Below are 13,483 nucleotides of genomic sequence, written 5' to 3'. Positions count from 1 at the left end.
GTCCTTTCTCTACTTTACAGGATCAGGATGATCAGCATGAAGAACACAGGATCCTGAAGGATGTGCTACAGGTTCAGCCTACCATTGACGAGGAATAAAGAAGAATTCAAATCGCGCCCACTTCATCGGTACCATGACCAAGAAGTTAAGAGATCTTGGAGGATGTAATGGGACAACTCGCTGTCAAAGATATGAATCCCGTCGTGCGTTTCTCGAGTTGATTAATGAGATGATATTTATAATTGAAAATAGGGGAAACAAAAAAAAAGAAAAAGAAATGCAAAACAGAAACGTTAACGGTACCATGCACGAGCTTTAATTGATGTGAAGCATTTTTTGTTGAAGCCTGAGATGTATAGAATTAGACGAATTATTATTAATCGTGTTGTTAGAGGATGAAGAAGAAAGAATTTATTGTTATCGTAATTCTAGACGAAAATTCTCTCGGTGTGATGTTTTATTGTCTAAGGATCTTGCCGTCCAGTGATCGTGAAAGTCATTTAAAGAAAAAAAAATAAAAAATAAAAAAAGGCAGGAGACCGAATCGAAGGAAAGTTAAAAATGGGCTAGTACGTGTTTCCCCTGTGTACGTAGGATACAGCGCACTATTTTTGCAAATATCCGTAGTCCGATGTTATAATGTTAATCGAAGTTCCACTGAGCGATGCTTTTTGTCTTCGGCGATAACACATTGTGGAATATACAATCTTTTGCGATGTTTCGATGTAAAGAAGAAGAACGCTAACGTAGCAAATAATGTTGCCTTTTTCAATGGTTAGATAGAATGATTTCAATAATCGTATCGATTAAAATATACGCGAAGCATGTGAGAGAATGGACGTAGAATATTTTTGGATTTGTAGTCGCTACAAATGCTGTTGCAATCTGTGTATGTAATATTCCGCGTCGCACGATGTTTTAATCTCACCAAATGATATACAAGCGATCGATAGGAGAATGAAGCCGCGCACAATATTATTAATTCACTGTTTAGCACTTAAGAGCCCCTATTTTGTATGTTTCTTTCGGACCAAATGCCAATATTTCTATTGTATCATATCACGCGCCGTCGTAACAAGTATCTCGAGACATAGTTCTTTCAGATCGATTCTTTTTGTACATGTCATAATTTAGATGACCACGAGGACCGTGTGTGAAATTATTGTAATGGATACGCAATTATACAATGTATTTACGTATATTCCATTTATATACAAAATAGCTAACAACGTGAAAATTGGACGTCCAACGCGGTCCACTTGCGTTCGATATTTCTGTACGTGCAATTTCAAATTGTATTTCTTTTCCAAATCGTCGTAAAATTACGTCTCCTTCCCCTATAATGCCCTAATCTTACGATTAATCTGATTTAATCGAGCAATGCGAAAGGATTTTGAATAAATGTGTAAGTTCTCGCGCCCGTTGCAATCAGGCGCAAACGATGTGAAACTCGCGTTAATTAAGCAATTGTCATTGTCACTCGTACTATCGATGTTGAAGCGTTGAAAAATCGTCATAGCGTCTATTGTTAATTGTCTGTCTGAAATTATAAATGTCAATCGAGCCGGTGGCCCGGGGAACTGTTTTTTTCAATTGTTCTCGGACAGTCGAGCATTTAGAACGAATCCGTCATCGTTCAAGATACGTTTGTGCATGCACTATTAACGCATAGGGACCACCTTCATTCAGACTCCCCTTACACCTTAAAAGAAAATGAAGAAAAAGAAAAAAATATATTATACAAATATACCGAATCAGGAAAAAAAACGACCTGGAGAAATAATACACCTCATCGAATCGAATTATAAGTGTATTTTAACATAATACTAGTCATTTACAAGTTAGATGAAGTTACGGATATCGGATATAAGTGTATAGATTTTTATTCTACGAACGCTGCGTCGAGAATATTTAATTATTATTATTAATATAATTATTATATTATTGACACATAGAGTAATTACATGGAAAAGAAAGAAATATATCGATGATATTTTTGTGTCCAAAAAACGCCAGTAGGGAGTACCGCGAATGTGAATGAGTGAGAGAGAAAGAAAGAACGAGAGAGCGGGAGAGAGAGAGAGAGAGAGAGAGAGAGAAAGAGAGAGAGAGAGAGCAGGCAAGAGAGCGCGTCTGAATGTTTCTCCGTTATTTGTAACGATATATGGTCGTCTTTATTCTTGTAATCCGTGTTTCACTAGAATATGTAAATATGTATATTATACAATAATGAAACACGATTATATACTCATTAAACGAGATTGTTTTATTTTGTACACCTCGCGTACGAGCCATTTAATTACATTCCAAAACGCGTTTTTTCGAAACAATCAAGTTACAGCTCGCGTATTTACGATTTTCAGTTGTGCAATGAACGATCAGTTAAAGTTAAAAACGATTTATCACGAGTTGTTTAATCGATACTTTGCGTTACCACGAGCAATACATTGGCGTTTTCGCGTTCGTGCTATGATCTTGCCGTTTCTCGATCAGTTAGCCGGACACAAGCTGCTATTTTCGCTTTAAAGGGTACTGTCAATTTCTATTATCGTGTAACACGTGTTGCATACATTTCGTTTCCAACATCAAGTAGATACATTTTTCTTCGAAGAATAATTTACCTTGGAATTCTTAAGTGAGTTAAGTATCAAACCGATTAACAATTTGTTTTATTGACTGACAGCACCAAATCTTTGGAACCGACTAGCTGTATTGAAAAGGTAACCTATTTACATTGTCATATTTACAATATTATAGTATTATCATATCACGAGAAGCGATAAACATACTCTAGAATTAATTAACTTCATTATTCTTATTAATGTTTCCAATATCTTATAATGAAAATGATAGTATCTCGTGTTACCAGTAATACAATATGTAGAATGTCTGTCACTGTAACGTTATCTGAACGTCATATGAATCCCTTTTAGTAACCATATTAATTCTTAATCACTAACGTGAAATATAACATATTACGTGATATATTTCCTCATGTAGCTGAAAAAGTACACCTTCTGAATTTGAAGTTTTACATTATTTTCTCAAAATTCTGTAAAAAAATTATGAATCGATTATTTTAATCACACTGGTAGAGTCTTCCAGCCTATCGTTAAAGACTATGATGTTTATCGCTCGTCGCATCTCATATAAATAAAGTAATACATGCTGCAAGAAGCTGAAAGTGGTCACGTACTCTTTGTTCCAAGCTTTCTGAGAAAATGGTTCGGCTGCACGTGAAGAAAGGCGACGAGAGCCAGTTTCTGTACGACACACTCGTGGAGGCTCGGATTGAAGACATTATATACGACATTACTATTATTTACAACGGTCGGCTGAAAGTCTCAAGAATATGTTATGGTAATGATCGCTTGTATCTCGGAAAGGGGGAATCAGATCGAGAAAGATGACATATCTAACAGCGTGGCAAAAGAAAACGTTCGCTTGTCGGTGGAAAGTTACACTTTATTTAGGCACAGTTGACTGCGGGATCGCAAGTTAAGTGGCATGAGTTGTCCCGAGGTAACAACGTAAAACGCATTATTACCGTTTTCTCGGCCTTTTTATTTTCACGTGCATGTAACGGCCTCTCGCAAACCGAATGCGTACGATTTTATCGAGTATTACTACGGGCCGCACGAATGCCAATGATTTCATTGACGATAACAAGTTACGTATCCCTTCATTTATTCTCCGATTGTGCCATTAATCCAATGACATGTTTTAACATTGTCTACATGCTGCCGCTTATTTATAAATTTTTCTTGACCAGAGAGATTTTACGTCTTTATTCTTTGTTATCTTCGAACTTGAACATTTCTGGATATTGAAGGAACTTTTCAAATTTGGGATTTTTTTTAATATAATGAATGTTGTAGGACTTTTTGTTCTTAAATGTTTATATATATATAGACTTGTATAGCATTCCAAATTTATAAATCTATATTAAATTACAAAGACGTTAATACCAAAAAATACTAACAATTTCCACCCAACGACTGATTGACCTTTCACATAGATCCGCGAAAGAGAATAACAATTTACGATCAATTAAATACAGCTAACCAAGGAAGCAATTCTCCATTAGCAATTACATACGTTCTTAAAGCAATGAATTATCATTTGTACGTGGTCGTATGTTCACACGAGTACTAGTAAGTCGAATCTCGACGATTTTTTTACCATTTCCAATGGACTCTTCTGCTTCGTTATAGTCGGTCTCGGTTCCTGTACGGAACGCTAACGCGAGAAATCCATTAACGATTATCTCTCGTGGAAGGCCTCACCCGCGGCTCGTAATAACAGCGCGTAATAAGAAGTGGAGGGCCGAGTTTATGAACCCATCCATCCTGCGCACCATGTAATATTAGTCACACGTCGCGCCGGGATAATAATTACGTGGAGTTACGCTTAACCGTGCACCATGGTCTGTGTTTTTCGAAAAATAGAAATCGAGGAGCTGATCAAGCACGGCACCATGCTGCCCCATGACATGATGGGCCTCACCGACGAACAGGTTGAGGAGCTGAAGCTCAAGGACGAGTGGGGTGAAAAATGCGTGCCGATAGGCGGATGGACCTTTAACAAGGACGTTATAGGTACGTGGAAACGTATTTAGCTCCTTCAGAAGGATACTGGCATGTATGCGCATATTTATATTTAGCTTTTTCACATTAGTAGACGAAACAAATAGTACCTACACATTTTGCCATAGAAAGTCGTTCATAAACGACATTTTAAATATGGTTATTTAACAATATGAGGTCATTGATGGAAATTATACGGATTCTGTAGAATTCATTCTATGAAACATCCTTTCCGTGGATGTGAAAGAGTTAATTTATAGAATTTTATAGATATAATAGGATTCAAGAGTACTATTAATATTAAATGAAATATCTTGTGTGCATGAAATTTGTTTACGAAGATCTAACTACAATTTTATCGTCAATGATTATGTACAATGTACATTATTTTTCTTAGAAATGCTAAGATAGTTAGGAATTATAAATTATATAAATCAAAACATATATACCTAAAAAAAAAGTTAAAATATCGTAAAAAGGTGAAGAATTTTTTGATGACAAATTATATTTTTAATCTCGTATATACAAGCGACGGACTTTTGAGCCAAGGGAAGGGAATAACGATGCAGTTTATTTTACGCCGTTCTAAACGGCCGCGCTTAGGGCGCATGCAAATATATGGTTATCGGGAATGGAGCGTGCAACGCAGGCGAGAAATTGGCTCAACCAGGATTTTTGTTGCTTCGAATGGGCTTGTAATCGTTGCATTAATTGCTTGCCAGTCCCAGCCAGAATGTTACCACGAGTGGTTTCCATGTTTCAGGCCGCAGAAATGGCAAACAGCCTAACGTGAAGATGCAGGAGGTCTTGAAGAAAACGATCGAAGAGGCACGAACTATGGTTTCGAAGGTAATTTTCATCCTATATGTCTGTGTGTATGTGTATGTTCCTCGTTTCTTGTTTTTATCAACTGAAGGATAGACTTTTCTCGTTTTCGCCCTATGTGTTCTACTAATGTGTTTCTGGCGTCTTTTCTCTCGTTTTTGGACTTCGTAGAAGTTGGTGCAGCAAGAAAAGCTGGTGACACAGAAAACCGTGCAAGAGGCATTGGACATTCTAAGGGGTGCCGTGACGATTGTTTATCCAATGGGGCTTCCTCCTCATGATATTATCCGTCAGGAATTCGAGAACACGGAGGATTTGAGCGGCACTCAAGCATCGCTCGAGGTCAGAGTTCGAGTTTATTTGACTAACATTTCAAATAGATAAAATCGAATAAAATTTTATTTAAATGATACTTGAATAAATAAAAATTATTTGAAAATAACAAACCATTTTTTATTTATATAATTATTGGTAATTGTTCGATTAGAACTTTGTAGATGCTATAGGATACATTTGATGGTCGCAGGTTATAGATGTGCAACTGGCACAACTTTGGTTCTCAGGAAAAGAATTATTACCAGGGACGAAATTAAAGGATTATGTCGGGATGAACGAAAAGACAAAGATTATTATCAAGCTACAGAAAAGAGGAGGCGGAAGACCTGCTCGTGAACCATTAATGTCAGAAGAGGAAAGGAAACAACTAATGCTACACGCCTATAAGCGACAGGAACAGCTCAAGGTAAGTGAAGCTTCCGTTTTGTTGATAAAGTAGTTTTCTCTTTTGTACGTACATATATTTGAGTTGCAACTTTGAAACGTTACCTATAATAGATTTCTGAAATAATTTAAAGACAAAATTTAAATTTCCCAATTTGCACTAATATACATTGTTTTCTGAAAAGGTGATATTGTGATAGTTGATGTCTACATTTTCTAATGTACTAATCGATGCTAACTATTAATTGTAAGTTACGTTATTGATAATGTAATAGTACTAAAGACATATCCCATAATTATTAAGATGTTTGTACAAAACAAGAAAACTATTTTCTATCTATACCTTGCATGTTAGAAAAATATCTACTGACGGTAAGTATTACATATCTTCCCTTTCAATGAGTAAGTATTTAAGTAAGTTTCATCATCCACTCTTATTATTTCACATTGTACTATATATTATTCGAGTATAGTACTGAAAAGTAGAAACACAATACAATGTACTTATTTTCTCCTAATTCTGGGAGGCATTGAAGCTCACGTATCATTTTAAGCCTTGTCATCTTCAACGTTGCCGATTCAGTATAGAATATGTAAAATTCCAATGTTATCAGTGGTTGGGAAAGAAATTAAATGTTGTTATGAAATTACCAATAAGATATGCATAGAACAGAATATTTTACTATTAAAAGTAAACTAGAGAATTTTGTATCTTTACAGTGCTCGTACATTGTACGTCCTTGTTTTATATATTATAAATATTATGAAACAGTTGATTGGAACAGTAATTCTCATCCACTCTTTTCTACGTAAGGTTTATTAATCTTCAAATAAATTTTCCTTTTCTTATACATACATTTACGAAACAATCAATCCTTGCTCGTTATGCGAAAAAACAACCTAAATCTTAAAAAAAATTGATTAAAAAATCCTAAGGATAAGATTTTAATTAAATCTTTTCAAGTGGTTAGTCATGATATGTGCTGAAGAAAAACTAGAGTATAGTTAACAATATACTAATTAACAAATATTCTCGTTGTACACTTTGCGTAGAGCTTGCGATTACATTAGCGGTTCGCGCTTCGCGCTTCGCGGTTACAAGTTCGACTTCTAGACAATGCGTTACAATAGCGATTCAGCAGAGTGTGCGGAGCGAGTTCGGATGATGATTGCGTCGAGGGACCTAGTCAACTATCGACTACCAACAAACGACTGCTAACTGGAGACTATCGATTGACGACTCGAGACTCGACTCTTGGCTGACTTTCCGTCACGATGATGCTGCAGAAGAAAACTATGATGGGTGTGTCTAAGGATACAAGATCATCGGCTTCGTCGACGAAAATTTTCATTAGGAAAGTGAGGAAAATGGACGTTACTGTTAATTAGTTAATCTCTAGGTCGGTAGTTGAGGAAAGATGCTAATCGCCCTCGAGAGAATTTTGCTAATGGGAAGCATCGTACGTGAGAAAAACCATATTTTCCGTATCTTTCTATAGTATGTAATAAACTTTAGGAAATGCTAAAACAAAGGATATTTGCTCGTTTGAAGAACCTTAGTTAGAGAAATCCTAAGGTTTATAGCGGGTCTTTAGGTTAGGTAGAAAATATGCTATAAAAATGTTCCGACGTCTGGCAATCATCTTGTTCGATGGATAGAGTCTTTGTCGAGTGCCGCTACAGTACCCCCTTACGTTAATCTTTTTTTTTACACAGGTAGATCTTATGTACTAACTTATCTACAACCTGCCTACAAAGTGAACTTTCCTGCCCGCGCGCGTGGTGTAATGACTTCTTGAGTCACCTTCGCTTTGCTGCGCTCGTTTAGTATTTTGCATTGTTGGGGTTTTGCGCGATGTGAACACGTCGTGGGTTCCTGCGCTATTTTCGAGCTGCTGATGTTCGATATCGTCGGTTACAATAAAAGTGGGTTTTAATCGGTTTATGGATACCTTTATATGTTTATTGTTTATTTCTATTGTACAATTTTTTTCGCCTTGCTGTATCACCTTATATGGCCCGTCGTAGGGTGGTTGTAAAGGCAGCGTAAAAATACATAGGGCGATATTTTTAGTTAGCGGAAAACGAAAGTTTTCTTCGCGCCGTGTCGTGTGATCGGGTGTGGTCTGATTTTTTCTATCCGTTCTTTTAAACGATTTGCTTGTTCGGAATTGGCCTGTTGCTTCGCTGGTACGAAGAATTCTGCCGGCAATCGTATGCCGGTGTCATAAACCATTTCGGCTGCCATTGCATTCAGATCCTCCTTTATAGCAGTTCGTATCCCCAATAAAACAATTGGCAAGATTTTTACCCAGTTGCTTATATCGTGGCATTTGATTGCTGCTTTCAGTTGATGGTGCAAACGCTCTACCATCCTGTTGGACGCAGGGTGTTAGGTCGTCATGCGCAAATGCTTAATGCCGAGCAACCGGCATAATTCCTCAAATAATTTTGATTCGAATTGGCGTCTTTGGTTATGATGTTATTTTAAAAGATACGCCGAAACGAGATATCCATGTAGAAAGTAGGGTCGAAGCAACGATTGCTGCTTTTATATCAACGATGGGAATGGCTTCGGGCCAACGCGAAAAATGGTCGATACACGTTAGACAATATCGATAGCCTTGCGAATACTGCATCACGATAATGTCTATGTGTATGTGTTCGAATCGGCCTAACTCTCCGAATGTTCCGATGGGTGAGGATATGTGCCTGGTGACTTTACATTGTTGACACGAGATACATTGTAGTGTTTAAGTTCGGTAATCCTTGTTTATCGAAGGCCAGACGAAACGCGTCGTCACCAATTTTTGTGTAACACGTATCGCTGAATGGGAAAGTTCACGTAACGAGTTAAATACGTTGCGTCGCAAAGATTTCGGAACATACGGTCGTACGGTGTCGTCCGATACGTCGCAATATATTTCTATGTCGTAATCGAGAAAACGTATCTTTTTTAGATGTAACGCGTATGTATCGGATTTGACTAATTCGCGTAGCTCGATGTCATTTTCTTGCGCAGCGGCGAGCGTTTGGCGATCTACGGACTTTCCTATCGCTGGGATGCGTGGCAGAGCGTCGGCTACATCGTTGTTTAGACTTTTTATGTGATGAATGTCGGTTGTAAATTGACCAATATAATCTAAATATCGAAATTGTCGCGGCGAGCATTTCTCTAGATTTTAGTTGTATGCATTGTCAAGGGCTTGTGATCGGTGTATATTGCAAAATTTCTGCCTTCTACGGCCTTCTGTCGAAAACGTTTGACCACGGTGTACATCACGAGTAGTTCGCGATCATACGCGCTATATTTTCGCTGCGCGGGGTCAAGGATTTCGTGACGAACCCTAGCGGCTGCCATTCGTCGTTCGTGCGTTGTTGCAATACTGTACCTATTGCGTAATCGGACGCGTCTACCGCGAGGCTGACGGGCGCACCTGGTATCGGACGCGCTAGCATTGTGGCGTTCGCGAAGGCACGTTTTGATTCGCGAAAGCTGTTATCAGATTGTTCCGACCACTCAATGGGCGCGTTGCTCTTTTTCGCACCTTTTAACAGGTCATTAAATGGCTGAAGTATTTTCGCGGTCCCCGGTATGAAATGTCGGTAGAAGTTAATCATACCGAGGTACCTACGTAGCTGCTTAACGTTCGCGGGCTTCAAAATATTTACGATCGATTCGACACGTTCGGCCAGCGGCTTAATTCCGTCGAAGTTTACCATATATCCGAGGAATGTGATTTCGTGCGCGCCGAATTCGCATTCCGTGCGGTCTATCACTACACCGTAATCGTTGAGGCGGTTGAACAGGATTCGCGAATATTCGCGATGTTGTTTTTCGTTTTCCGGAGTTATGAGAAAGTCATCGATGTACGCGTAGACGAAATCGAGACCACGTGTGATTTCGTCGACGAATCTCTGACGTGTTCGCGCGGCGTTCCGAAGTCCAAACATCATGTTGGTTGCTTCGAAAAGTCCGAAAGGTGTCGTTATCGCGGTTTTCTCGATTGTCTTCGGGCGCAATCGGAATTTGATGATATGTGCGAACAAGATCGATTTTTGAAAAGCTATTCTTACCATGTAGATGTTGCGCGAAGTCTTCGATATGTGGCGGCGTGTACCTGTTGGGTACGATGCGAGCGTTCAATGCACGATAGTCGCCATATGGTAGTAGGTTCCCATCCTTCTTCACGCCTTGCTCGATCATCGTTTCAAACTCTGCTTTAACCTGTTGAAGTCGATCAGATGCGAGGCGGCGGGGTTTGCTATAGACAGGTGTGCCGGGTGTGGTTTCGATGTGGTGTATCACATCGTGTCGAGTCTTCTCTCTTCCGAAAACCGGTGGACGAGTTAGGTCTGGAAATTCCGCCAAGAGTTGGTGGTAAACTGATTCGCCGATAATAGTTTTTATCGATACTTCGTCGGCCGTGCCAGCGTATCCCATTGATGACAACTGGGTTGTCGTGTCGAGGAATTTTTTCTTTCACGGGTCCACGAGCAATCCATAGCGGCTCAAAAAATCCATGCCGATGATGGGCACTTGGACGTCGGCTACTGTAAAACGCTATTTGAAGGCTCGTCTTAGGGACAGGTTTAGGTTAATCGCGATGGTACCGTATGTTGCGATCCGCGTTCCGTTGGCCGCGAACAGTTCGTACTCGCTTCTGTTCGCGGGGCCATGTATTTTGTTGCGCGGATATACGCATATGTCGGCGCTGATGTCCACTAGAAAGGAGATGTTTGAGTACCTGTCCATCACGAATATACGGCGGGATACTAGGCCGTCATCGCTTGCCGCGTTTACGGACGGGTGGTTCAGTTTCCCGTATTCCAAGTGCATGGGGAACGGCACTTCTTCGCGCGTTCTTGAAATGTGTGGAATGCGTGGTAGTAACGAAGTCCGAACTGTTGTAGTCAGTCTCTTGAAGTCGATCTCCGACGACTCCGGCTTCGTCTTTGTAGCAGAGCGGGTACTACCTAGACTCAGCGCATTTATTTGCGCTTGCATTTGGGTCATCCGTTCGCTCAACACGTTGATGGTGGTGGCCAAAGGATCGCTTGCTCCGACGTTTTGTGCAGGTGGACTGATTACCGCAGTTATTCTACGCTGACCGCGACAATCCGTCCTGGATCCGGGCTGATCTCGTGTATACTATCGGCGATCCAGGTTCGCGTTTCGGCTTTCCTGTCCTCCACAACGGCCAGGACATGCTGCACATGCACCGGTATATTTATATTATTAATGAAAAATTAATCATCTCAATATCATTATTATTGCTATGAAGTTACGCGATGCGCAGGAAGACCTAAACTAATAAATGAAACACTAGAAATGTTTCTACTCATTCTGTATATAATAAATGCCACTACGATCGTAAAAAAATTCTACAGAATATAACCAGTCACTTGCATCGATTCGGACCTTTCATCCCATGGCATGATTAGGCGACTGGAGAAACAAAATATATGAAACTCGCCACAGTTTGATGTGAAGGACGTTACAGTAACTCAGAGGTACTCGTCATCACGAATCAAGATAGACCATCATTGAGAAAAAATCATTGGACCCCATTGAAGAAGGTGGAAGTTGTAGAATCTTAAAGAAAACAAAGAATATTATAATTGTTCTTGAAGTCACAGATTATTTAAAAAAATAAAAGTAGTCAAATATGGATTCTATCACATTTAAAACTCTAATAATAATAAAGGTTAAAATGCAATATTAAGGCTTTGTGTTAACCTGAATTTTATTTTGATAGAAGAATACAAATTTGAAACTTCCCAAATTATTGATTTACTTGTTCCTTAATAACAATTAAATCAAGAACAAAATTTAAAAAAGTACAATATATAGAAAAATATTTACGTCATTAATTTTTGGAACGCCATTACACCTTAAGAAAAGTTGATCATTGGCTCTAATACCGGAAACAAATATTTAAAAACACATATAATATGTACAAACAAATGAAAAAACTATTAATACGTCCATTTAAGTAATGATCGGCGAATATGCACTGATTCTAATTTCGCGTACACATTTCCTGAATAAAATTAAAATATATACTGGCATTAAATCTTTATTCTAATTGAATTTAGTGAGAGCTACTGTGGTCTTGAGAATATTAAAAATACTACTACGCTGCAAACATTGATTCTATCGACCGCACTGCGCGCGATTACGAGCATTCTGTGAAAGTAAAAACGATTTAATATCTTAATAAAGGTGTGTTAGGAAGGGAGGAAATATAACGGAAGAAACAAGATACCGTTTACATATTTTTTATCTTTTTCTTATTCACCGAACGTTTGTTTAGAAAAAGCTACTGCTTTGTAAAGCTTAACTATTAAGTGGCTGTTATTAATTTTTCGTTAACATCATATTATGAAGATTGAATATGAACCTAACTGTGATGAACGTGCATTTTGTTTTCTTAATAGTGTCAAATAGTTGAATCTACTGCAAGTTTCTATGCTACAATACAATGAAATAGTAGTTCCAATATGAGTTCCAATATATTCCTATTTGAGATAAAAGAAATGATTAAATGTATTTGAAGCAAAAATAGTAAATTTTCTAATTTTTATTACCTTCACTTTAACATTCTGAACAAGATACATATATGTATGTATGTATGTATATATGTATATATGTATGTATACATATATGTCTATAATGAGATATACTAGATATTCATTACAAACTAAAACTTGTATATCACAAAATAAATCTAAAATCTTCACCAAATGCTACGTGCAATCCAATAAGAAAACAATAAAAACATATACGTACGTTTGACTTTGTTACAATAAATCAAACGTCCTAACAACATGAAAAGTCATCAGATTAAACATCAATCAGCATGGCGTCGATAGTACAATCACCTCTGAAGTCAATCACGCAATCGCAATAATCTGTATAAAAGCATTCAAGACCTTCAAAAATTTGGATAAAACTAACACCAATTATGAAATACATATATATATACAAATATGTAGAAATAATCGAATTCTTAGATATCGTTTCGACATCTACATAACAATACAAGCTTTTTTTTTTATTAACGTATTTATTAACGTGGATTAAATCCGCACGGACACCAGGTCGCTTCTGGGGAAAAGCGGCGTGGTAGTGGCGGACTCCAACCGACTAAAACCTCCACGATGACCGTCCCGGCTGCGATCGAGAGGGGCCAGAGAACCGACGTGAACGATGCACCGCCCCCCCGCGCCCCCCTTCGCTCAATACGTCCCCTAATGGAGCGATGTGCGGCCACGTCACACCGCGCCTCGTCATCGGAGCCACCATATCAGGCAGTTCGGTTCCCCTACCGGGCTGCTTTGCGGACCGG

At 38.5% G+C, this 13,483-nt stretch overlaps 2 protein-coding genes across 3 annotated transcripts in view; both read left to right on the top strand.

Moving 5' to 3' along the window:
- LOC100745795 (rho GTPase-activating protein 7) overlaps nt 1-2,256 on the top strand; it is a 356,581-nt gene extending 354,325 nt beyond the window's left edge. For both annotated transcript variants that reach the window (XM_003493120.4, XM_012391197.3), the window contains one exon: nt 1-2,256. The gene's annotated coding sequence lies outside the window, so the exon portion shown is untranslated.
- Nucleotides 2,257-2,997: 741 nt separating this feature from the next.
- LOC100746397 (cilia- and flagella-associated protein 298) lies at nt 2,998-6,202 on the top strand. Its single transcript, XM_024370831.2, has 5 exons — nt 2,998-3,360; nt 4,449-4,598; nt 5,350-5,435; nt 5,583-5,753; nt 5,938-6,202. The coding sequence occupies exons 1-5, from the start codon at nt 3,222-3,224 to the stop codon at nt 6,184-6,186; spliced, it is 795 nt and encodes a 264-aa protein (XP_024226599.1). The 5' UTR covers nt 2,998-3,221; the 3' UTR covers nt 6,187-6,202.
- The last annotated feature ends 7,281 nt before the right edge of the window (nt 6,203-13,483 follow it).

This window comes from Bombus impatiens, unplaced genomic scaffold (assembly GCF_000188095.3).
Source record: "Bombus impatiens unplaced genomic scaffold, BIMP_2.2 scf_0969, whole genome shotgun sequence".
Lineage (NCBI taxonomy): Eukaryota > Metazoa > Arthropoda > Insecta > Hymenoptera > Apidae > Bombus > Bombus impatiens.
This window is presented reverse-complemented; position numbering and strand designations above follow the sequence as displayed.

Coding starts and splice junctions, on each gene's coding strand:
- LOC100746397 (XM_024370831.2), top strand. CDS start 3,222: ATGGTTCGGCTGCACGTGAAGAAAGGCGACGAGAGCCAGTTTCTGTAC. Junction 4,599..5,349: donor CTTTAACAAGGACGTTATAG/GTACGTGGAAAC, acceptor TCCATGTTTCAG/GCCGCAGAAATGGCAAACAG. Junction 5,754..5,937: donor GCACTCAAGCATCGCTCGAG/GTCAGAGTTCGA, acceptor TGATGGTCGCAG/GTTATAGATGTGCAACTGGC.